General features: G+C 43.1%; 2 protein-coding genes across 6 annotated transcripts in view; both read left to right on the top strand.

Annotated features, from left to right (window-relative positions):
• Positions 1-9803, top strand: part of LOC148329166 (uncharacterized) — a 39567-nt gene extending 29764 nt beyond the window's left edge. Inside the window, exons 5-8 of one of the 5 annotated variants that reach the window (XR_015845719.1) lie at positions 4357-4576; positions 4901-4961; positions 8033-8138; positions 9660-9803. Coding sequence is in view for 3 of the 5 variants with exons in the window: in XM_088307833.1 (XP_088163959.1) it covers positions 4357-4576; positions 4696-4728 (253 nt within the window). In the remaining 2 variants the exon portion in view is untranslated. Of the gene's footprint in view, positions 1-4356; positions 4577-4695; positions 4732-4900; positions 5053-5382; positions 5622-8032; positions 8139-9659 lie in introns of those variants that run through there. The other 4 variants (XR_015845720.1, XM_088307835.1, XM_088307833.1 and 1 more) reach the window with 4 other exon arrangements.
• spaca6 (sperm acrosome associated 6) lies at positions 9618-19132 on the top strand. Its single transcript, XM_088306730.1, has 10 exons — positions 9618-9826; positions 10799-10885; positions 11586-11657; positions 11907-11930; positions 12008-12085; positions 12497-12606; positions 12734-12890; positions 14056-14230; positions 18879-18984; positions 19055-19132. Exons 1-10 carry the CDS (start codon positions 9619-9621, stop codon positions 19130-19132), a joined length of 1095 nt encoding a protein of 364 aa, XP_088162856.1. The 5' UTR covers position 9618.
• The last annotated feature ends 6967 nt before the right edge of the window (positions 19133-26099 follow it).

Raw genomic sequence — 26099 nt, 5'->3', positions numbered from 1 at the left:
CGGGAGGACAGACGCATAAGTCCAAGGGCGGCCATTCAGGCGGACGTCCAGGATGACCCGAACACCGCATGGAGTCCGCTGACGAGGCTGAGACGAGACGCGGCGGCTGGACGCCGGATGCAGCCGAGACCGGAGCTTGGAGCAGCGACGGGGCGGGCGCAGCCGAGGCAGGCACTTGGAGCGGCGGCTGGTCGTCGAGCCCCGCCGAGACAGGAACGTGGAGCGGCGGCCGGTCGTCGAACGCCGCAGAGAATGGAACGTGGAGCGGCGGCTGGTCGTCGAACCCCGCCGAGACAGGAATGTGGAACGGCGGCTGGTCGTCGAACCCCGCCGAGACAGGAACGTAGAGCGGCGGCTGGTCGTCGAACCCCGCCGAGACAGGAACGTGGAGCGGCGACCGGTCGTCGAACGCCGCCGAGACTGGATCGTGGAGCGGCGGCCGGTCGTTGAACGCCGCCGAGACTGGAACGTGGAGCGGCGGCGCTTCGTCGGGCGCCGCTGTGGCAGAGACGAGAAGCGACGGCGGGTCGTCATCCACCGCCCAGGCAGGAAACTGGAGCGCTGGCGGATCGTCGAGTCCCGCCGAAAAAGGAGCTTGGGGCGACGGCGGATCGTCGAGCACCGCCGAGGCAGCGACGGGAAGCGACGGCGTGTCCTCGGGCGCCGCCGGGACAGGGAAGTGGGGTGGCGGCGGGCCGTCTGGCACCGCCGAGGCAGGGATTTGGAGCGGCGGCGGGCCGGGCGCACCAGAGGCCGGGACTTGGAGCGGCGGCGGGCCGGGCGCAGCGGGGACAGGGACTGGTGGCGGACGCAGAACGTGCTCCGCCGGAACAGGGACTTGTGGCGGACGCAGAACGTGCTCAGCCGGAACAGGGACTTGTGGCGGACGCGTGGCGTGCTCCGCCGGAACCGGGACTGGTGGCGGACGCAGGACGTGCTCCGCCGGAACAGGGACTTGTGGCAGACGCAGGACGTGCTCCGCCGGAAGAGGGACTTGTGGCGGACGCAGGGCATGCTCCGCCGGAACAGGGACTGGTGGCGGAAGCAGGACGTGCTCCGCCGGAACAGGGACTGGTGGCGGACGCAGGACGTGCTCCGCCGGAACAGGGACTGGTGGCGGACGCAGGGCGTGCTCCGCCGGACCAGGGACTTGTGGCGGACGCAGGGCGTGCTCCGCCGGAACAGGGACTGGTGGCGGACGCAGAACGTGCTCCGCCGGAATAGGGACTTGTGGCGGACGCAGAACGTGCTCCGCTGGAACAGGGACTTGTGGCGGATGCGTGGCGTGCTCCGCCGGGACTGGTGGCGGACGCAGGACGTGCTCCGCCGGAACAGGGACTTGTGGCGGACGCAGGACGTGCTCCGCCGGAACAGGGACTTGAAGCGCTGGCGAGGCGCCGGAACGGGGGTCAGCAGCTCTCGGGAGGCCAGAACGGGCCCCAGCAGCTCGGGGGGAACCGGGACGGGGCTCATCAGCTGGCGGGGAGCCGGAACGGGACTCATCCGCTGGCGGGGAGCCGGAACGGGGCTCATCCGCTGGCGGGGAGCCGGAACGGGGCTCATCCGCTGGCGGGGAGCCGGAACGGGGCTCATCCGCTGGCGGGGAGCCGGAACGGGGCTCAGCAGCTGGCGGTGAGCCCGAGTGGGACTCTGGAGGCTGCGTGGTTTGCTGCAGCTGGCGAGGAGCCGGGACGGGACGCTGCAGCTGGCGAGGAGCCGGGACGGGAGGCTCCAGCTGGTGAGGAGCCGGGACGGGAGGCTCCAGCTGGCGAGGAGCCGGGACGGGAGGCCCCAGCTGGCGAGGAGCCGGGACGGGAGGCTGCAGCTGGCGAGGAGCCGGGACGGGAGGCTGCAGCTGGCGAGGAGCCGGGAGGGGACGCTGCAGCTGGCGAGGAGCCGGGACGGGACGCTGCAGCTGGCGAGGAGCCGGGACGGGACGCTGCAGCTGGCGAGGAGCCGGGACGGGACGCTGCAGCTGGCGCGGAGCCGGGACGGGACGCTGCAGCTGGCGAGGAGCCGGGACGGGACGCTGCAGCTGGCGAGGAGCCGGGACGGGACGCTGCAGCTGGCGAGGAGCCGGGACGTGACGCTGCAGCTGGCGAGGAGCCGGGACAGGACGCTGCAGCTGGCGAGGGGCCGGCACTGGAGGCTGCAGCTCGTGAGGAGCTGGGTCGGGGGCCGGATCCCTATCAGCCTGCCGCCATAGGGATTGAGGGGAACGGGAGACGCGAAGGACACGAGGGACCGGGACTACAGGGGCTGGTGAACGTGCGCTACAAAACGTGGGTCGAACGGAAGGTGGTGCAGAAACCGACTGTGGACGAGGTACAGAAACAGACGGACGAAGTGAACTAAGTGAATCGGAAAAACGTGACTCAGGGTGTAAAAAGTGGGTGCTATTACGAGAGGTGGCAGATCCTTTACTCGGGCGCCGTCGTTGACCACCTCGCGGAGGTCCAGGATAGATGGCCAACCGGGTGCCCAAGTAAAGGTCTGATGGGTGTGATTCAGGTGTGGACTCAAAGGACTCGAAAGGAAACCGTGACAAAAACTGACTGGGAGAAGAAAAATCTGGGTCAAACTCGGAATCAGACAACTGAAAATAGGGGTCATCATCTAAATCTGAATTAACAAAAACATGGGGGGACAAAATGGTGTCGTAATCAAAGATGTTAACACAAGACGAAGAAGAGTGGCAAACTGGCTTGGCGGAACATATGGAACTCACACGAAGGGGTTGGTCGGCAGGCTGAGGGGGGCACCAGCTTGAGCGGGGACGGCGAACTCGTTGCCATGAGCTTCCTGCTGGGTCCAGTACTGGTTGGTTCATTCTGTCAGGGTTGAGGAAGATGAGGACCCAAACGCAGGGAAGCCAGGCAGGGGTGACTTAAAGGGCATTTATTAAACAGAAAACTAAGGCAAACAAGGAACTTGGAAAAACTTAACGACAGGAAACCAACTACAGGGAGAGGCGACAGGAACTGGCAACAGGGACAGGCAACCGGGACAAGCGACAGGGACAAGCGACACTTAAAATGACAATGAACCAACAAGAACTGAAAGCAACCAGGGAACTAAATACACACAAATTGACGAGACAACGAGGAGCACCTGGACAAGACATGGAGGGTTGGAAGGACCGGATTGGTTGACACTAGGGCTTGGGTAAACGAGCACAGGTGGACACAATAGACAAGACGAGACAAGACACATATACAAGGCCAAAACATGAAACCAAATACTAAACCAAAAATAACAAATACAAATCATGACAAACTCATTTCCTACCTCAACTTGTTTCCTGTTTGGAAGTTGTGAACTGAACTTTGAGCTAATTGGTGTCGAAAGTGAACTTTTCCAACACTGTTTAATTGTGAGGTCAGGGGTGACCGTGTATTTATTTTTTAGCAAAATTATCATGTAAAAGTAAAGAGTCTGTTGCCTTAACATAAAAAATAAAAAAGTAATTTATTTCACAGTTATTTAGTAATTATTGAGATGAAAATGTAGCTCATTACTACCCACCAATTGTTGCTGCAAAAAACAATGAAAAATGAAAATCGTAAATTCTTTGCACACGGACTTGACCTTTCACGTGGCGTCATATCTGACGTTTGTTTGACTTGCACGTAATTTCTGCATATTGTCGGTTTCATTTTAACCAAGCAGCTCTTTCTTGTCAAGACGTTAGATGTGACAAACTAACATGTTTTCACCGTGTCTCGTCAACATCAGCAGCGTGCATTCGCTAATCCATGACATAATGGCGTTATGATTGGCGTACAGGAGGCAGCAAATATCAGCCCTGAAGGTTCACTACACTTCTGCACTTCATATTTTCTCTATTTTCATCCTGTTCAAGGATTCTGACCCTCCCCCTTCATCCCCACTTTCTAGCTAGCGGCTTTGCCACCAACACCACTGCCCCCCCCCTCCCCCCTCCCCATCTCTCTCACACACGTGCATGCGCCCTCTCTTGCGTAGTCTCACTGAAATACACACATCCATGCACCCGTTGCACTCTTATTCCCGCCCTCTATCGCTCTGTCTCACGCACGCACACATACACACATGCAAGTGGCTGACAGACTGGTGTGTGCAGACGTGCGGCTGTGAGAACGTGAGCGGGAAAAGAGGGACACGGAGGGATGACAGAGAGAGAGAGAGAGAGTGTGAAAAAGGAGGAGGGGAGAAGACGTGATGCAAAGAGGCGCGTGACGACTAAATGCAACGCGGAGGGTAAATGATTCTTGTGTGTGTGGTGTGTGTCGCCTCCAAGTGTTGAATATTCTGTACATTGAATAGTTTGCTGGTGTTGGAGTAAGCGTTATGTCTTTGTCGTTTGCTTCTTTGCAGCATTTTGGCGGCCGCCCTGCGGAGACAAAAGGTTGCAGTGGTGCATGGATGTTCGTCAGGTAGGCAGACGCACAACAGCACAACACCGCAAACGCAATCAGTATTCCCTTCTGTGAGTCTACCTGCCACTGGGCTCGCCATCTGGCGAAGAGCAGCAGGGGAGAGGAGGCTGCTTCAAGGGAACACGCTCGCAACCGGCAAGGAAAAGTACGCTTGGAAGGTAATTCATTTGAAAAGTCGCTCTTTGTTTACAGTGTTGGTGTCCTTAAGTGCTGCATCCCTTTTTTTTTGCAAATACTTCATTCGTCAATATGATTGGAAACGCCGCGCGGCTGCAAGTCGTCTCGTTTTGAGAGCCGCTTTCGAATGTGACAGGTGAATGAATCAAATGAGCAGCTGTCGAAGAATAGAAAAGCTGGCCCCGCAAATGTAAAATGTACTACAATGAATTTGAGAGAGAAATATTACGTTACGTCACTTGTTCATTCTTATTGCGACATTGGTGAATATGAATGAAGTCTGATGCGGTCGTCTTCCCTCCCAGGTGTGACACAGCTGTCTTGACTGTCCACTCCGAAATGAACGAAGACGCAAAAGGATCACAGGTTGGTTACCTTCAGGCCCGCAAAGACCACCTGTGCATACACACAAGCACACGAAAGTTTCATGCTATGACATCATCGTCTCATGCCAATTAAATGCACCGTTTTTTTGCTTTGAGTGGGGCGTCAGTCTGTAATGTTGTTAATTGGACTGGCTCAGACGCCGGCGCATGTTTGAGACTTAAACGGTAAATCCTTCTTCCTTAAGTGTCGTTTTAATTTCCATAACAGCAATTGATGCTCTGCGTTTTTTGATCAAGTCAGTGTGATATAATATTAATTTTTTTTTTATGTCACCCTTTTGAGCACGTTTCACCTCACTTAACCGTCTATTATCCGCCGCAATATGTCAATGAATAAAAATAATTTGTTCTGCTTCGATTGTGTCTCTAACTAATGTTCGCGCCCGCCGTGATTTATTTAGTCCATCGAACGGCCCCTTGCCAAGCCAAATGGATATAACACGAAGACAGACGTGACAGATGCGGCGATTGTTCACTTCATGTCTCAACGATCACTCGTGAGTGTGGGCAGCAGGAGACGGGCCGGTCGGTGCCGCAGAATCCAAAATGTGAGATGAGGTCACGTCTTTGTCTTGGCGCTGCGACCACTGTTCGTCTTCTCCTCTCTGGGAGGGGGGGGGCCCTTTTTTTCTTTCCTGTCGCTGCCATCGAACCCGCAGTGGCGTGTTTTAATTTCCCAGTATGCCCCTCTGTCCCTGAGACCCTTAACCTGTGAGGTCAAAGCAGGTCACAGGTGAGGTCCTCGGGAACAGGGCTGCATTCAGTTTCAACGGTCCTTTCAAAGATGCATTGTTTATTTTAAATGGAATGTGTTCTATGGACTGTAAAATGAAGCATGCATTTGTCAGATTGAGCCGCAATCTCTCTTGCATGAAAATGTGATGTTAGAAACACCTGCTATTAAAAATTACAAACTATAACCTTGATAATCAAAATGTAGGGAACGTCTCCGACTGAGTTCAAAATCAGAGTGGGGAGCCTTTTTCAGTTGTTATTAAAGTCCTCCAAAGGCAATACTACATTGATGGAAGAATTAGAATGCAACAATGTAACAAACATGTAATGAGCATTTATGGGTCTTATCATAATGAGTCCTCCGAGGTTATATTTATTTTTAGACTTGCATGTGGCAGTCTCAAATGTGATCGTAGGCGGTGTATGGCTCGATTAGCGGCACCATGCCCCCCCAGGTACAAATGTTGCGTCTCACCACGAATTTTTCCAACAAAGTGTCCCATCGGCTCTCCACCATGTGTCCATTCTACACTTTTGGAGTGTGTAGTGGTCAAAGTTTTGATCGCACGGTTAAGGTCAGACAAGGAGTCTCTACTGCAGCAGACACACTCTCAGGGGGGCGACTCTGTTGGCTTGCTTTGTGACATACACCCTAAGCGGGGCCAAGGAAGACAGCCAAGAGTCGCAACCCCGCCAGTTTTGCCACCGTGCTCTCTTAACCATTTGTACGTTTTGCTGCTATGCTCTCAATAAAATATGACAAGTTGTGACTTGATGCAGACTCTGATTCATGTTCTCTTGTTTTAAATGGCATCAAGCAAGCAAAAGTGTTTGGTCAGATCATTTTTGTTTGACCAGCTAAAGCTAATCTGGGGGGTAATCACAAGACAAAACTGCCTCTTCCAAATAAGAGCAATCCTTCTCCCACCAGGGAATAAAAAAAGGTAACTAATTATTTCCTCAGTACATTGTTGCCAAATAGACATTGCATATGTCTGTGATGTGAAAAACGGCGTCTGTATCGATGATTAGCTTTCCATTAGTCGTGATCACCCCACCATGGCTGCGTTCACGTTCATTCCTGTAAACTGCAGAGCTTAACAAATTTATTGGACTACAAAAAGCAAGGTATACATTGACAGCACTATTAACCACCCAAATCATTTTTATATTTTATGTAATGGTTATTGCAACCGTTTACAGAAAGTCTTCAAGCAACATATTTTTTACACTAAACGATGATTTTTCGTATGTCTTTCAGAAAAAGGACTTTTTCTTAAGATTTTAGTTAATTATATTCCGAAATATAATTAGTTTTCTAATCGTTGAATGCTCAAGACCTTATTTCCTGATATTTTTTGTGGAACCATGTTTCTCATTTTATGACTTGTGGTCTAATGACCAGAGTTTCTGATTCTTGATGTTTTGCTGCATTTCTCAAGTTCAGTCTGCAAGTTCAAATACCTGCCTCCCACCACCTGCAGTTGAGTAAATACACACTCCCAGAAACTGTGTGTAGAAATACGCTCACTTGTTTTTTAAAAAAAAATTTTAAATATGTGAATGAATACATTTTAAGTGTTGTAGGATATAACGGGATTCAATCAAAGTGCCCTTGGCAGCGCACACATCAGAGACAGATTGAATACTGCCAACCTCACCCACCCACCCTCTCATTCTCACACTGTCTTACACACACACACACTTGGGATTTTCCCATGCACTTGCAAAGTTTGGCAGTCCAGCAGCAGACTTTTGTCTAATATTGATTGGCTTGTCTGCAGCGAGACAGATGAACGCATTAGTAGCCCGCTTACCCTGCCACTGGAAATATATTAAGTTGGTGTATTAGGCACCCTGTCTGGTTGCCATGGCGACACAGCCATAGCAAGGAGGGAGGATGGTAGACAAGTGGGGGATACAGGATGTGATGAGGCGGTCGGCGTGATTTGTAGTCCCGCCTGCTCGCTCGCTCTCCCCCTTTTGTCACTTGTGGCCTCGTTCACCTCTTCCCCTTCCCTCCCTGTTGTCCCTTTCACTGCCTTTCCTCCTTCATTGCCTCATTTTGCCTCATTTGCTCACCACCACCAAGAACGTGCTTGACTTCCTTTGTTCCTCCTGGACGACCGGTTAGACTTCAGGGCTTTATTTATTTCTCTTGAGGCATTCTTACCGACGTGCTTCCTATTTCACCCACCTCCCTCCCGATATATACATCAGCATTACCCCCCCCCCTCCTCCTCCTCCTCCCCCCACCCACCCCTTGTACAACACCCCCTAACCATCTTTGCCTCACTCCATCTCTCCGCTCTGCAGTAAAACTGGTGCATTGAGGAAGACTGGAGAAGACAATAGACGTGAGACAGGTGTTGTAATGCGCTCTTCGTAATTACACGTGGAGCTACACCGGTCACTTTATTAAGTGAGTATATGTGTCGATTTCTAACATCTTAAAAGACGGTGCACATGACAAGGTAAAAAAAAAAAAAAAGTCATCGTCGTCGGGCTAACTGCACTCAAAATGACCAGCACAATACATCTCACATATGTTGACGTCGGTACAAATACGCACTTGTGAGAGGCAGCATGACATTCAGACTTGAGAAGAAAGTAGAATTTGAGTTCATCTGGTAACTACACTGAAATTGCAAACTTTTCTCTTTTCTATTGTGCTGTGTGACTTGCGCGGCATATTATCCAAACATTCAACACACCCTGCTGCTCCGCAGTCTGTCTACATTCTACAGCAACAGTGCAGGTCACTTTGAAGAACTTCCTAAATTGGCCGTCATTCCTCAATTCACCTCAGGGCAGTTGACACACAAGGATTTGGGTTCATAAATATTAAACAAGTTGACCATTGTCAGCCTACACCAGAGGTGTTCAATCCTGTTCCTCGAGGGACGCTGTCCAACATGTTTTCCATGATCAGATAATCAGCAATGTCTGCAGAAGCTGGATAACGAGCCTGATCATTTGAATCAGGTGTGTTGCAGCAGTCACAGATGGAAAACAGGCAGGACAGCGGCTCTAGAAGAACAGGAGTGAACACCCCTGGCCTAAACCATTTTGTGAGCCAATTGGGAGAAAGAAAAAGACTCCTAATATCCACCACACCACAGGAAAATTGGTCAGGGTATTCTTTTAGAGACATCCAATGGTCGGGCTTTTGCTGACGTTTATTGTTTATTGTGACAAATTGTCAAATTAGGCCCGATTGTTGGTATGTGTGGAGTGTGTTGTGACACGTTAGGGTGATGATCGTGTGCTGCGGGAAATGAACTAATTTCACTAAATTGTTGTCAGAATCGGTCTGCCTGCATGTCAATCAAATCAACCAAAATTGGGTTAACCACCTGTGTCACAACTTAGACCAGCTTTCAACATAGAGAGAATTATAACTAACTGAACGTCTTATGATATTTATACATTTATTTTAAATGATTAAAGATAAAAAATGTGGTCAGGTCAGTTTTGACTTTATCAATATGTATTTTTGCTTTCATTATATACACTAATATATTTTTCTATCTTCCCATTAGACCAATTATACGTCATATATCACTATTACACATTACAAAGACAATAATTTTGTAAAATAAACTCATTACTTTCACATGCAAGTAACTAATAAAATGTAAAATTACATTTTGGAAGTAACATGCCCAAATTTGTAGAATCACATTACGTGTTGCGTCATACTAACGCTTGTTAGTTACAAAGTATTTGTATACAGATTAAATGATATAAGAAACATTGGAAAAATTGGACTAGTGACATAAACTTCATCACAAAGACAAACATGACATGAGTGTGACGTCACGGCAACTCCTCACTGTGATTTGCGGACGTTGAACGCTCATTTTTGTTGACCAGAGTGACAGACCCCAATGTATTTCAAAATGCGCTTTTTATTTCTATTTGTCTTGTGTGGTGTTTTCAGGCCGTCTGTGGGCTGCTTTCGCTGCTTCATGACTATGGTGGAAAGTACTGAACTATGTGCAGGCTACCGAATAACACATTTAAACGTGAACAACGTGGACGCGTGCTTCAAAACCCTTGACCGTCTATTCAGCGACAACCCCAAAGTGATTGAGGCCAGCAAAGTCGGTATGGATCTCCGAAAAAGGGAGCACTTGCACAATCTGATACAAGCCTTTACAAATCTTTTTTTCCCCTTCGAGGGCAGGATACAAATCAAACGAAGCCTTTACCTTTCATTTCTTGAATGCGTTCAAATGCGTTAAAAACCAGACGACCAATTTCGGTATATATATATATATATATATATATATATATAATATATATATATATATAATATATATATATATATTTATACATATATGTAATATATATATAATATATAGGGATTATATTTTCCTAATCATATAATTGTTTCATGTTAATTGTGAATTGCCATCTTTCTACTACAGCGACCCGAAGGAGCCGACAATTTTGCAAATGTGTAACAAATACAAAGCCCTTACTTCGTCACTTTAGGCAATACTAGAAGTAGTTTGCGATGACATTTTGCTTGCACCTTGAAAAAATTGATGGTAAGCTTGCCAAATGCTTTTCCAGGTCTTTAGCAGCCTCTTTCAGTTCATGTTTGTATTTGGGGATTTCTCCCTTCAGTTTCCTCTTTAGGAGGTGAAATAAATGCGCCGTTGATTGACTTGGCCAGTCTAAGACCTCTTTGCCTAACTTGATGAAATTCTTCATGTGTTGCGTTGTGTTTTGGGTCATTGTCTTGTTGCGTCATGAACCTTCTCCCGATTAGTTTGGATGCCAGACAAAATATTTCTGCTGCTACTGCAACCATCATGTCTTAATAAAGACAAGTAATAAAGACAAGTAAGCCCGTTTCAGAAGCAGCCACGCAAGCCCAAGCCATAACATTTCCTTCACAGTGCTTCACAGATGACCAGGTGTGTTTTGGTAAGAGGTTAATCTTGGTCCCATTTGTCCATAAATCTTTGTTCCAAAACTTTGCAAAATCCAATCCGGGTACTGTATTAGCAAGCAATTTCCACAAATAATGTTCATGGGAAAAAAAGTCACTTTGTGTGTGTTTGTTAACAGGGATAGCCTACGAGGCACAACTGAAGAACGTCATGAGGTTGCAGATTCTTCCCCTGGTGAATGAGTTTCGGCTAAAACACAATTACGGTACCTAAACTCTAAACAGACATACGGGATTGCTCTTAAATCAAATTTTAACATCAACTCTAAGCTCCAAAATGACATTTTAGCAAAGCGCCACAACAACATTTAAACTTGCTGCTTAATTACATCTGAACAAGGCTCCTCTGTAGCATTGTAACATTACTCCTGAATGGCATTTTAACATTGCTGGTGTATTATAGCTCCTAAATGACACGTTAACATCGCTCTCAAAAGACATTTGAGGATATCTCCTGAATTACATTTTAACATTACTCCAAATTGACTTCATAGTTTTACTTTAAATGGACATTTTATCATCCCATGGAATTAACGTTGAAAATTGCTCCTAATTAACATTTGGGTATTAATCCTAATTAAGGTTTTGTCATCAGACTGAGTACTTTTCAATATTGCTCCAAAATGAGCTTTCAACAATTCGAAATGGCAGTTTAACATGATTGAATTTTTTTATTTATTTATTTATTTATTTTTTGACACTAGTGCTCATTGGCATTTTTGTCATCGGATGAATGTTTAGCCTCCTGAAATGACTTTACTCCTAAATGACATTCTAGGCATCTGAATTATGTTAGCTCTGAAATTGAGACGTTCACGTTTCCAAATGACGCCCGGCAGCTTGAAATGTTGAGAGAAATAAAAAAAAAAATGCGTGTCTTCTTCCCTTTTTCTGCTGTCCTATCAGATAGTGTGTATGAGAGCAAGCTGCAGACAGCAGCAGACAATTTCATCGCTGAAGCCTCCAAACTGCCTCGAGGTGAGACGTGGTCTCCTCCCCTTCCCTTCATCTTTTCATCCATAGTGAAGCCCGTATTGAGTCATTATAGCTCCCTCTGATCTCTGTGCTCTCACTGTAATAGGCTAGTTATGTTATCACAGCTTTTCACTCACTGTGGAGAAGACAAGAAGCTGTCAGGTCGAGCAACTTGTGAGCGGCAACATCAAATATTTCCAATTCTAATCTAATTTCCAGTATCCTCTTGTTTTTTTGTTTTTTTTGTTTCAGCCACTGGATGCATCCCCCCGTGCGGTCAGTGACAAAATCCGCCACTTTGCACAAGGCCCCTTGATTTCATTTTGAATGGAATATTTCAATGTACCCTGCAGGGTTTCAGACTGCCGATGGCTATTACAACTGTGTGAAATGCAAAACTGATTCCTGCAATTTTCCTCTTGACTGTCCAGGTGAGAGCAAAAAAATGCTGCAAGCCGCACTTGACACATCCTTACATAAGTCTGATTTCACCCTCCCAAGCGTCCTTGTTCCTGGAAACTCTCCGCTTTTGATCCTTGAAATGCTCTTAGTACCAAGTCGGGATTTGGAGAAAGTGACTTGAGGCGAGGTTTTATTTCCACACATTATATCGTGCACGAGGTTTCACTTTAAGCCCTTGGCTTCTTTATGCAAGGTGACAGTTGGCTCCCACACACTATGATATCATGTCAACCCCATACAGCACGGCTAATGCGCAGTTCAACTTTTCTCCTCTGAGACTCGGCTTAAGTGGAGTCATTAAGGAGGGTTCAGTATGCAAAAGGTGACCCGGGGGAATGTTTTTTGTACAGCTTGCGTGTCCTTTTCTGTGTATTTTTCAGTTAAAAACAGAACTGTGGAAGAGAACAAACCATTTGAAATGTTGTGCGATACGTCGTTTGAATTACCCCAAAATACCAAGATCATGAAGATCTGGAAGTTTGCAGAGCAAGTACGTTTCATCTCCGCTGTGACTTTCGACGGACTTACTACAGTTGGCTTGTCGGAAGACCGATGGGGTCGGTTCAGGCGCAAGACTCAAATCTTGGTAACATGAAACTTGTTCTGCTCTTTGTTAGGTGAAAACTCGGCAGCTGGAGCTGTTTGAAGAAGTGACTGTCGGGGAGGACAACCGCTACTTCATTTCATCCACCAGGACTCACCACCAGGGCACCTATCAGTGTGAGATCTACTCGGACGAGATATCCATTGTCAGAATCTACTATTATCTCGCAGGTAGGAGAAATACATGACATGAAATACTGTATAATCCACAATGGGTTCTAAAATTTGACAGAGGTGCCGGACGAGGAGCAGATGGATGGAGTGTTTTGGTAACCTCACCTCATCTGAGAAAAACAAAATAAATTTAATTTCAAATGAACGTGCAGAAAAGCATTACAACAAAATATGTCTTTGACCCACCACAGTATTTAGAAAATAAAACATTAACAAGGTTTATTCATTATTTTTTTTTCAAGTTCAGCGGGCCGCATTAAAACGTTTAACATGCATGTGGCCCCCGAGCCGTAGTTTGCCCACGCCTGCATTAATTGCTTCATTACTATGGTCTGCCAATTTGTGTGTAGAATGGACATTCATTGAAATGCATTGAGGAATAAAAAATGTAGTCAAGTATTATCAGACACGAATGCCGTTAGCTAACAACGAGGTTATAATAGTTGGGTATATTTTTTATGTAATTTTTACTTTAGTTTTTTTAATTGAGTTAATTTTCGAGCGGGTTTGTTAGCTTTTATAATTTTCTATTTTTTTATTTCACTACTTTTTCATAGTTTTTTTCAAGTCTCATTTTGTATATATACGGAGTATTGTATTGTATTTGCTGAGTACAAGATTTAAAAAAATAGAATTCACAATAAGTATTCTGTGATTTAGTAAAACTTACTTCAACCTTCCTTCCTTTGTTCAGTAATATCGAAATGAATACATCTAAAATAAACGTAAATGTTCATCCGTGACGTTATTTTTGTCAAAATCCAAAAACGACGGACATCTCCAATGTAATTATCGTTGATATTGGTTTTTACTTTTACTTTTCATGTGAAACGTAGTCTCATTTCCAAAATTCATTTTTGTAACAAAAATGTTTTTTTTCATCAATCAATAGTCATCCAACAGTGAATGCCCAGTTAATAGAACTTGACTGTTTTTTTTTTCCAAAATGTAACAATCAGCAGGTGTGGGTCATTGGGTAAAAACAATGTAAGCAAAAAGTCAATCAGAAATCTGAATCAGAAATCAGAATAATTACAGATACATTTTTATATATCAATTCCCTTCTTTTAGACTAACATGCAGTGTTCCCGATAATCCTTTTATGCAAGCGACTTATACGTCATTTCTCGTGTTCCACGTTTAACTGTTACCCTTCCCCAAGTGACCCCCCAGGTCGTGACGGGCCATTCCGAGCTGCAGGAGATATTTGAGCTGTCTCTGCTCCCTGGAGGCAGGTTACACGCTGAGTCGCCTCGCTCCTCTCTGCACCTCCCATCACGCGTGCTCATCGCCATCTGCTTTACATCTTTGCTGCTCCTCCTCATCCTCTCCTTGGGGTAAAATGTGGTTATTATTTGCATACCAACATACAAATGAGCAGCAAGTATTGTTCAACTGCCTTATCCTAATTTTCATCATGGGTATTTCCAGGTCTATCTTTTTGTGGAAAAGAAGTGCCACTAAACGCCGCACCAGACGAAATGAACTGTGATCCTGAAAGATAAAACAATAAAAGCCCTAAGGCTCCTTTATTTGGGAAAAAAAGGCCACGATTCATTGTTTTCACCACTAGAGGGCGAAAGAGACTATCTTTAGCAGGGTCTACTTGAGACGGTGGTTCCGAATCATATAAATACCGATATTGACGTTGAGAATCAGAATAATCATCCATCCATCCATTCATTATCTGTCCCGCTTGTCCTCACAAGGGTGAATTTTATTTAGCTCTTTTTTTTACTTATTACTTATTCTTCAATATTGTCAGTTTTTCCAAAACACATGCTGTCCCTTGTAATGTGACTTTTAGAATCAAGTTACATTCCTGTATATTATATTTAATGCAATTACAGATTCTGAATATTTTTTTCTTTTTCTCTTCGATTAGTTGATTTATTACGGTGCTGTTTTGTTTACTGTTTGTTAAATTCAGAGACATCTTGGAACGTGTCTTCGAGCCTTGTAGTTCCTCATTTGGCCACAAGGAGACAGTACCGCGCGAAAAATAACCAGTGTACACGCCCCTGTGAAGAGGTCATCGACTTGAATTGGCATTTGAACCTTGTCGTTATTGTTCCCTTGTTCAAGATGTTGTGGTATATTTGGATGTGTTTCAGAAGAAGAGGGTGCAGTACTTGCTAAATGTTTTATGGAAAAACGTCACTCGATATTACTGTGTGTTTGCTGGCATTCATCACTAACATATACAGTCTTTGTGATAAGGCCTCACCCCCAAACACTTGATTTGATTTGTCAGAAAGCCTTTGTAGTCAGGTCAAGAGTAAGGCAGAGGAAATTTCAACTTGCATAACATTCACATACATTGTCTGTAGTTGTGTATTCTGTCATTATGGAATTTTTCAATTACATAAGAAACATGCCCTATTTGCACATTTGAATGGAAAAGGTAATTAATGTGCCATTACATAGTAGATACAACAATGGTATACCAATTAAATAAACGAATGCTATTAATTCATCACCACATCGAGAGCAATGCCCAGCTGGGCTCCCGGTGACTTTGAGCAGTAGAAAGATGAGATCACAGCATTTGCAACTGTGAATGCGGAAAAACTCGCTTCATAAAGAGAGAACTTTGGAAATGGAAAGATGGTGTTCTGTGTTTTTTTTTGGCCGATTTTCAATGTTGGCATATTTTCCTTACACTTGTCAAGGTGTTCCATTGCTACTTCACAGTTTGGTGCTTGCTGCGATACTCGCAGTTTTTCATTTTTTTCGAGGAGGGGAGTGTTGGGGGGGTACAATTGTTTTACAAATAGTGTGACCGTGAACATTAAAGTGAATGGGACACAATTTTCACAAATGTTAAAATGTCGTATTAATCAATAAAATATCCATGTCGTACTGAGAACCTTCTGGAAGCGTGGATTTAGCATTTTGCGTTGAAATTCTTCCGGGCAGGGCCAGTGTGACAGTGAAATGACGGATAGGGCGTCATCGAGCCACATTTCTCACTTTCTGGCTGTGAAGTGTGCTTGTCGTGGCTTTTCTTCTGATTGCTTGATTTTTTTTCCTTTAATCCAGCAATAAAAACGGAGCGACCAATACTTACCGACAGCTTGTCATCGCTATCTTACGAGTCAGTGACATCACACAGGGTCAAATGGCCAGTGGGCGCACCCAGCTTGTGAAAATACTAGTTTTCGACGTCTTTATGAGGCCTTTTCGGTGTTTACCAAAGTAGTCATTGGAATCTTATTTGTATTACTACTACCTAGTTTTTATGGTAACTTTTTTGTATTCCATACGCTATTAGGGTGTATTTGGAAATTCACTCTGACACCCGTGCATTAATTACTCTGACATAGAGTCTGCTCGGAGTGGCAGAGCGCACTTACCGCTCATTAATTTCTGAACATAGTCCATATTCTAAACCAATCAAGCTCATGCTTGACCTCCCCAGTTGAAGCCCTTAAAGGCCTCTATTCACCAATCCGACATGGACCGTCGTGACCAACTGTCGCATCGGCCTGCAAGCCAGATCGGAAAATGCCCAAAGAATACTCCGCAAAAGCTCGTGGTTCGTAATGACTTAATTGAGGTACAGATACTTCCTCATAGATTCTAAAACATTGCATGCTCGTCACATTGAAGACTCTAAATTGTCAGTTGGTGTGAATGTGAATGAGAATAGTTGGTTGCAGTTGTTCTGCAGTTGGCTGGTGACCAGTCCAGTGTGTACTTTGCCACTTGCCCAAAGTCAGCTGTTTCGCCAGCTCACCCGTAACCCAAATGAGTTTACACACCATAGAACATGGATTGAAGGATATTTCAGAATATACCAATGTAGATTGGAACACTAGTTAGTACATAACATGCAGTACAATAGCATCGGCTGTATGGGATGACATCAATTATGTGGTCCTTTTTAATTGGCCTTGACGACATTGCTGCATCATCGCTGTTCTATCCATGAATTTCGTCTTTAATCTTTTCTCAGCGTTCCAGGCAGTTGTTGCTCAATGTTTCACAATCAATTATTTGTTGCCAAAAAAAAAAAAAAAAAAAAAGCCCTCGAGCGTTCTAAATTTGTTGCACATTTTCTTCTTTGAATGAGGCGGAAGCTGTTGTGCAAAGCTTGACGCTAGTACCCGAGTTAAAATTGAAGGGTGTAAGCAGGATGTCATCTACTGCTGAGAACGTTAGTCATGCGGATCGTGAGTGGTCATGCACTTCATCATTCATCCTTCAAAATAATTTAGGTCTAAAAAAAAAAAAAAATAACGAGTATTTATAGAATCGTTTTTTTTCTTTTTATAGCCCTGATTAATCATTTATCTTGTAGTAAGGAAAACTGGAAATAACTTTCTTTTTCTTTGCGCTTTGGTTTTGCTAATCAGTGACTTCATTTGAGGAGCAGCTTTCTAATTTTGTGGTCTCAGGGACCGACAATAAAAATCTAACAATACAACGAAGGAATAATTGATTTTCTTTTTTATTTTATCAGAAGTTTTAAAAATAACATGATGCATAGAAGCTAAATTCTCCTTTCTATGAAAAGTATACTGGAAAATCCAAGCGCTTAATTCCAGAGTTAAAACAATCACATGTCAATCTAAGATTATTTTAGCAGTTGAATTGACTTCTCCGACTTTCCCCGTCATTCCTTGGTAAGAACGATACTTGTCAGAAGTGCAGCTTATTTGCCGCCATGGAGGTGATGACTCCTAACTCCACAACGCGTTTAGCCACACTAGCTAGCTAGCCAAAGTCCGTTGCTAGCTAGCTGGAGCCGCGTTGCGACAAGCTTGCCTCGACCTCTGATTACCTGCGCGTAGGTGATGTGAGCGCATTGCTCCTCCTGTTATGCAAGTGTGCAGCCCAGGAAAGCTTTTTGGAACCGCCTCAAAGGTTCAATTATCTCATTTTTTTTTTTTTTTTTTTTTAAATCTATGATTTTCAGTTTTGCTGAAGCAAAACGAACTGCTTATGTTTTGTTTCAACATATTTGATGACATTTAAAAATCAAACCTCAAAGGTGTAATTTCAAGTAGAACATTTATTTTCTTTTTAGGGAAAAGAATGAAGATAAGATCGAAAGTAAGTTTGAAGTGCCTGAGTTACTATGGTACAAAATCTCTAACTGTACCTCAACCTGGTGATGCTTCAAAATAGGAGGAGGCAAAAGGTGTTTTGTGTTACTATATAGAGAGTATCTAAAGATGTTTTAAAAATTGTGTTGACTCTACATCCATCCATACATTATCTGTACCGCTTCTCCTCACGAGGGTGCTGGAGCCGATCGCAGCTATCTTTGGTCAGTAGGCAGGGTACACCCTGAACTGGTTGCCAGCCAATCACAGAGCACACATGGACAAACGACCATTTGTGCTCACGCTCACACCTCGGGACAATTACGAGTGTCCAATCAATCAATCAATCAATCAATCAATCAATCAATCAATCAATCAATCACTCGGCAGTGACTTGAGTCATTAGTCATAGCAATGCTATGACTAACAATTATATATCATTTTTATTTCCGATAGAGATAAATGTGACTGGTCGAAAGCATATTCTGGAAAGTGTGCTTTGTTGGCAAGTGACTTTTTTGAGTTTGATGTGGTCGTTGTGATTCAAAAAGATATTTACTGCATAGTTTGATTATGTGACTGGCTTGGTTTATTAAAATGAATACCATTAATAATTTGTAGTTTTGGGCATTGTTGTCCGGTGAAGGTCATTGTTAAAGCTAAATACTTAATGTTTTATTATACTGCATAACTTTTTGACAAATGAATGAGGAAGATATGTTTTCCTCATGATTTTTTTCTTTCTGATGCATTGAAAGGCGAAGCTGTTGCTTACGTTGCTTGGAAGCCTCCATCTGGATTGATTTTAACGTTGACGTTTACAAGCAATCCTGCGGTCACAGTCGCTGCATGTTGAGAGGAATTAAAATCACTTGAGTGCTTTTGAAGACAGCCTCGTTGCAACGTTTTGAAGAACATTTTGTTTTGTTCCTAGGTGGGCAAGGGAACTTAGGCAGCCGTGCAAGGTGGTTCCCGCTGGCCAAGCGAGACTTGGGATTTTTACAACTACTCCTAATCTCAACTATTTTATTTATTTATTTGCAAGGAAATTATTGTGCACTGACAGAAACGAGACTTAATGTGCAATGTTTTTTTTGTTGTTGTTGCTAGGCCCACCATTTTTTGAGCCAAATGGAAAAGGTGGCGACACAGCGTCTGAGGTTATCTTACTTTTTCATCGACTGCTGATAAAGCACTGATAATACTGATGCACACCTAGATAAAATGTTCCGATGGTAAGAAAATTACTCACTTGAATTTTTTAACTTGATGCATGAAGATTTCTTTTTCTGATAATTGGGGTGATTGATATATATTTGTTCCCATTCAAAATTGAATTTTATATCCACTGGCAAGTTCTATCTGCAAGGAGTTTTTTGTTTAAAGCGAGTTGTTTATTAATGGATTAATTCACTAACGATGCAATGATGGCCCAGTTATGTAAATATATTATAAAGATGCTAAACATTATATGCCTTTTCTAATTACCTCCCACATGAGGACAACCAAAGTGCTGATGTGACAGTGGATTAAAATGATTTTAACTGCCCTACATGTTCCAATTACATAAGACGGGCGTGCGTGTGGTCGTACGTGTTGTTGCAGTAAATGTTTGTCAATCCAAAGTGAAAACAGAAAAGACTGTAAAAGAGAAAGATAAGGCACTGCAATATTTGCTTTCATATACTCAGTTCAACATTCTCAATCATCCTAAAGACGTTACAGGATAATACCTGTAATATGTTGTCATTAATCTTTGTCAAACTGCTTATTTATGAGCTGCTGATAACATTGTGCATAAAGCACTGCAGTAATAGTTGTCTGATGGTTAATAAAATAAAAAAATAAATAAAAAAAATAAATAAATAAAATAAGAAAAAAAATATGTATATATATTTTTTTCTTTATAATTGTTGAAAAGTAAATAATAAATTCAATATAACATGACTCTTGAGCAGGGGTGTCAAACTCATTTTTGTGGACGGGCCACATCGTGGTTCTGGTTTCCCTCAGAGAGCCGTTGTGACTGTGACATGTGAACCAATATAAATGTATGATCACCTTACGTTATCACATACACACAACAAATTGATGGAAAGCCAGTTTTGAACTCAGAAGCCCGTACGTAATTGTTTGTTCAACAATTCTTCAATTTATTTTAAAAGGGGAGGATTGGTAACAAATAAATTACAATATCTCACATCTCAATGTTGTTAAAAGTGGGGGGAAAAAAGTGCTTGAAAGAGGAAATTGTCGCATGTGATTTGCGCTTTGCGGGCCACATAAAATGAGGTTGCGGGCCACATCTGGCCCCCTGGCCTTGAGTTTGACACCTGTGCTCTTGAGTGTGTAAATCTGTACCGTGATGTGCAAGCAAATGTTTGTATTGCTTGGTGTGTTTGAAAATGATTCTTTAAAAATGGATCCAAAGGCAATAAAGGGATTTCTAATTCTAATTTATACAATTTGATTGTATCCCATCTATACAGTACAAACTTACTTAGCTATAAACGTACATACATCCATATTGTACACACGGTTCATACTGTGCATACAAACTGTTACGTACATACAAACATTGTATAGATACTGTGCTTCCATATGTACATACATACGTGCATAAATATATTCAGTGCATACATTCATACATACATTGGTACATACATAATTCTCATGTAGCAATATCTTTTTGTGAGTAAATATATTGAATATCTTGTTCTTTTAGTTTTTCTAAAAGGACTAGCTAATCAAAAATGTGATTATGTAATGAGGACAATATATTGTGTGGCGCTTGGGTTTGACACCCCTTGTCCTATTTGCTCATGTTACATAAGTCGTGTGTGTGTATGAGGGAGTGTTTATCATTAGCAGTAACAAAAGTCCAATTTCAAATGCATATTTGTAAGCATACATTAATATTCCATTACGTCACTGATGTTATATTTGTTTGTGTGTGTGACTGTGGGTGTGCGTGTGTGCGTGTGTGTGGGTGTGTGCGTGCATGTAGGGGTGTATGCGCGTGTGTTTGGGGTGTATGTCCATGAGTGTGCATGAGACTACATTATTTGCAAGGAATTATTGCCCTATGCCTCAAGCTTAACGCCGTCATTAAGTCCCACACCCATCCACCTCTCACATAAACACACACACGTACACACACCGACCGTGTCAAGGTTGGAACATTACAAGTATGGGTGCTTCCCACTCCCGGTGCCCTCTGTCTCTGTAATGTCTTGCTGCAACCACTAATTGCGTACTTTTTTTTTTGACACATCCCCAAACATTCTCATGCTTTTTTTTTCCTTCTGTGTGTCCAGGATCCTATTTTCTTGCAAATAATGTTGACAAAACATACTTAAACATTTGAAGAGATCAGCGTGATGTGTCAGGTGGGTTGAAACATTAACTTGACAAATTAAACAATATTTGGCATTCAGCGAACAGGTTACAGGTTGAGTCCTTTTAGTTTTTTAATTTTCTCCTAATGCTGCGCCTTAGCCTTCAACACTTCATGATATGGCCACCCTCAGATTCTCTTTTTTTTTTTTTGTTTAATCTAACAAGAAGGTTATGAGCTCATAAAAGCAGTAAGATTGTGCACTCAAAATGCGGTGTTATTACATCATGAAGTGACATTTTATTACATTGCACCTTTATTCCATGTTGTGCTCCATTAAAATGTCATGCGCGGTCGGTCACTAATGATTCATTTCAATGTAGTGATAGACCAATGTGCTATTTTCAGAGCCGATACAGATACCGATTATTAGTAGTGATGGAGGCCAATAACCGATATTTCAAGCCGATATTCATTTGTTGGAAAAAAGAGGTAAAATGGTGTCAAAACCTCCAAAACTCGACTTAGTTTGAATGTCTTTAATCACATGTTTATTAAATAACTTTAGTGATTCACAACATATTAAAGCTTTTTTTTTTTTACTTTAGAAAATAGACAACTTAGTTTTAAAAGTCAAACAAAAAAAATGTACGGAGCTCCCAGCCTCAGTTCAATAAAAACAAACACTCCCATAGTGCGTGTGACTCGAGGTGAAAAAGCAAACAGGCAGCTTACTGCTGATTGGCTGCTACCCACTGCACCATGAAACAATCAGATGGTGCTGTGGGCTGGACAATCTGCTTCTCCAGGCAAGGCCGCAAGCACAGCAAAGAGACAGAGAAGTGTGCGGCAGCTAGCCAAAATGAACCAGCTTTTAATTTATCGGCCTCGAAAGTTAAAAAAAAAGGCCGATGCCTATCATCGTAAAAATGCCAAATATCGGTCCCGATTATCAAATAGTAAAGTTTTTTAAGATGTGGGCGACATCAAAATGGCTGTGATGACGGAGCTAAGGAGAACGCCAGAAGAATCCTTCTCAGTTGTTCATGACGGCATGGCAGAATAGGAAAGGAGAAGTGCATTTGACTCCTGTGGCATTACAACAAAGGATGTTTGAACATTTGGTTCTGGATAAATATAATTTTCCCAGACTCTTCCAAATGGGTTTGACCCCTCTATTTCTCATTCTGATTGAGGCATTTAAATAACGTCCAGTTGTGATCAAGTGACATGGTCATTAAAGAACGTTCCGTTTAGCAGCTGAGGCCTATAGGGAGGAGGAGATTTCCCCAGCGCCATAAGGCGCACTTGTATATAAGACGCAGCAACTCTTTATTTAAAAAAAGAAGAAAAACGATATACAAGCCTCACCAGGCGATAAGCCGTAGTTTTCTATGTTGAAAAAAATGTGTTGTTTACTGCATATACGGAACGATTTTGTACTGTGAATGCACATAAAGGTACATAAACAGATTGTTAAAAAAAAAGGGCCTTTTAACACGGCAACAACTTTGCTAATTAAAACAGAAAAAAAAATCAAGATTTATTTATTTGTTTATTTATTTATTTAGCATATTTTCTGAACGATAGAGCGCCCCTACGGGTGAAAGAAAAATCCACAGAAAAGCCGCACCTTTGCATTAGCCACATGGTGCAAAATCTAGAAAAAAAGAAAACACGGGTATCTCTTGTTTTAAAACAAAAAGAATGCAATATTGAAATGGCTCAAGTGGTCCCCAAATATGATCGTAGTGGAAGCTACTTCAGAAGCGTAACAGCCACTCAGTTGATTTCTTTTATGCTGAGATCAAACTCCATCTTTAAAAAGGAGTGCCGGAGTTTAAAGTTCAATTTCATTCCCTCAATTCTTATGTTGCCTTGGTGGTGGTGGAGCACCAAACCGTGTGAGCGTGAGCGGGTTGCGCGAGCCTTTAAAAAGGAGTAGTAACCTTCTAAATATAGTCAGACATGACTCAGCGCCTCAACGTGACGTTTCACCGACACATTGCTTGGACTTTTTCCACTGGTTTTCTCCGTCGTCCCGGTAACCGAAGATGCACTGCAGCATACAAGCAGCAAGTGTCAACTCTATGCATGTCATCATCAACATCTGAATGCACTTTGGTCTTCTCCACTCAACGTTGATATTAGGACAGGGTGTGAACTGCAAGACATTCAAAAAAAATCTTTTTAAAAGTTATTGACGCAGTCATAACGCTTTCTTTTCATGATTTCTGCAGAATTTCTTTCAAGCAACCGTGGCCCACTTCATTTGTTTTGTTTCATACTGCCATGCATCGATCATTATTGTGAATGTTTTGCACTTGACGTCATCGACTTATTTTCACAAGTCCTTTGGTCGTCTTTGCGTGGCAATTTGCGCGTTTCATTGTTGCAGTTTTTTTCCAAAGGAGTTTTTAATCGGGCACATTGTGACTGAAGTCCCCGTGTCACGCTGTTGTGTTCAACTTCCACCCACGAGCGTGGAGCCTTTCATGACAGTGTCCTCATGAGAACTTGTGTGCAGAGTCAACCCCTGGATTACGTACGTCCTCAGCGAACTACTGGGGAACATCTCAAATTCAAAACAATCAGTTGTGTGACGCTAGAAATAATCTATTCCAGGGTCAAACTGTTTACAACGGAGTGCCGTTCCTACGGTGACGATTCATACATAAATTGGAACGCCCTGAAAGTGAAAATGTTTATAGTTTCTTGCAATAATAGTTGAAATGAGGGCTGGGGAAACTAGCAAAGAGAAAAATGTGGCTCGTTCATCCTCGCTGTTTGCTTGTTTTGCAAATGTTATTGCAAATTTTGATGCTCTGGTAACGTAAAAATACAACTTTTTTTTGTGGTTGTTGCTCAAACTATGCCCCGCTCGATCAACCGTTGATAGGTAAATGATGGATAAATCCAATAAAAGAAATGTACGCTGAGATTCTAAAGAAAAAAAAAATCACAAAGCAAGGTAATATAAATATATAATATTTTTTATAATTGGCTATATTGTTGTGTGAAATTGTGCTTTTTAGTTGAAGTTGACAGCTGACTGCACACTCCACATGCGACAAAATGATGACGGAGCGGTTTGTTCAGTTTGACTTTAATTTCATTTTTTTTTTTAATTTAAGAATATGCACCAGAAGCGCATGTGGAAATTCAAATGAGGTGAAGACTTTCTGTAACTTCCGCTAACAACCCAGGCTAAACTTCGCTCCTCCTGACATACAAAGGGCAATTTCTGGAGCGCACTGCTTGTCTTTTGTTTGATTGTAACGCACTTTGGCAACTTATTGTATCTTTAATCTGTGCTAATGCAGTAATAAAGCTATAACAACCATGAATATTTCCATGACAGATACTTCAAGGCCGTTAAAATTAAAACAATCACGTGAAAAATAGTTAAGTGTGGCGGTAACTGTGAATACTTTGCCGTGTCACGTGACAACAAACTAGTTAATTGCGTTGCTGTTTGGATCTTGAAAGTTCATGTCGGGAGCATTGCATACTAGAACGCCCTCCAACAAGCTGCACTGAACGTTTTTTTTTTTTTTGCTCTTAATGTTCATTCAAGAATAAAGATAAGGTCAGTGCCACTATACAAAAACAATAGATTGCCTTTGCGTCCGATTAGAGGTTGGCTCATCGGCCTCACAGTTGAGAGGTTCTATGTTTGAACCTGATTTCAGGTCTTCTTGTGTGGAGGCGACATGTTCTCACTGTGCTCGTGCTGCTTTTGTCCAGTTACTCGAGCTACCTCCCACATGCCAAAAATATGCAAGTTAAAAGAAAAGGCTTGAAATTGTCCTTAGGTGTGAAGAAGTTGAGTGTGAAAGGTTGTTTGTCAACCAGTGTGGGGTGTATTCCACCTCTCACTCAGTCAGCTAGGCTCGGCTCCAGCTCAAACCGCAATCCCAACCCCAACCGCAACCGCAATGACAACAAGCACTATAGAATATGGATGGGTGGATTTTTTTCAATTATTTATTTATTTTGTACAGAATTTAATGAGTCTGTTTTTCTTGCAAATTGAAAGTTGCCCGTACAATACATCTGACATTACATTTTCCTTTTTCGCTGATGGCCAATTTGCTGTGTACTGAATCAGAAGGAGACAAGGAGTATTTTGGCAGCTCTTTTCACTGCGGAGTGGTGTAATGTGGAGAGGGCGGGGGGGGGTGATAAGTACAAATTAATGGTGGTGCAAAACTTAAAAGAAAAAAAATCTAGTTGTTGTAGTAGTAGAAGAAAAAAAAAGCACAAGTTGCAACTGGCAGCTTGTTCGCGTCCGCTGACCTGCTCCCCCCCCCTCCTCCCTTACGGGTTACGGAGACAGCTATCAGTTCCAGACAGTCTTTTTTTTTTTTTTTTTTCTCTAAGTATTATCTGCTCTCAGTATGAATATACCACGATCAGAGTGACCAAAATGACCACTCTTATCAGTATTCTCACAATATTTCGAAAAGAAACAGAAAATTAAAAGTAACACATTTTTTTTAATTCCAACAAATATAAATTCAGGAGTCCAGAAAATGATTCAAACAATTTGATGTTTTCCCCGCAGCACTGCACATTTTTGTTCCTGCATTTTCTGAATACAGGGTAATTATGTTGACATAACTGTCATGATTTGTATTTGTTATTTTTGGTTTAGTATTTGGTTTCATGTTTTGGCCTTGTTCATGTGTCTTGTCTCGTCTTGTCTATTGTTTCCACCTGTGCTCGTTTACCCAAGCCCAAGTGTTAACCAATCCGGTCCTTCCAACCCTCCGGGTCTTGTCCAGGTGCTCCTCGTTGTCTCGTCAATTTGTGTGT

The sequence above is a fragment of the Idiotropiscis lumnitzeri genome, chromosome 10 (assembly GCF_059441095.1).
Source record: "Idiotropiscis lumnitzeri isolate Australia: NSW breed Sydney's pygmy pipehorse chromosome 10, RoL_Ilum_1.0, whole genome shotgun sequence".
NCBI lineage: Eukaryota > Metazoa > Chordata > Actinopteri > Syngnathiformes > Syngnathidae > Idiotropiscis > Idiotropiscis lumnitzeri.
This window is presented reverse-complemented; position numbering and strand designations above follow the sequence as displayed.

Excerpts from the sequence above, each read along its gene's own strand:
- spaca6 (XM_088306730.1), top strand. The coding sequence starts at position 9,619 with ATGCGCTTTTTATTTCTATTTGTCTTGTGTGGTGTTTTCAGGCCGTCT. Across the intron at positions 11,931-12,007 it reads TGGATGCATCCCCCCGTGCG|GGTTTCAGACTGCCGATGGC; the intron begins GTCAGTGACAAA and ends TGTACCCTGCAG. Across the intron at positions 12,891-14,055 it reads AATCTACTATTATCTCGCAG|TGACCCCCCAGGTCGTGACG; the intron begins GTAGGAGAAATA and ends CCCTTCCCCAAG.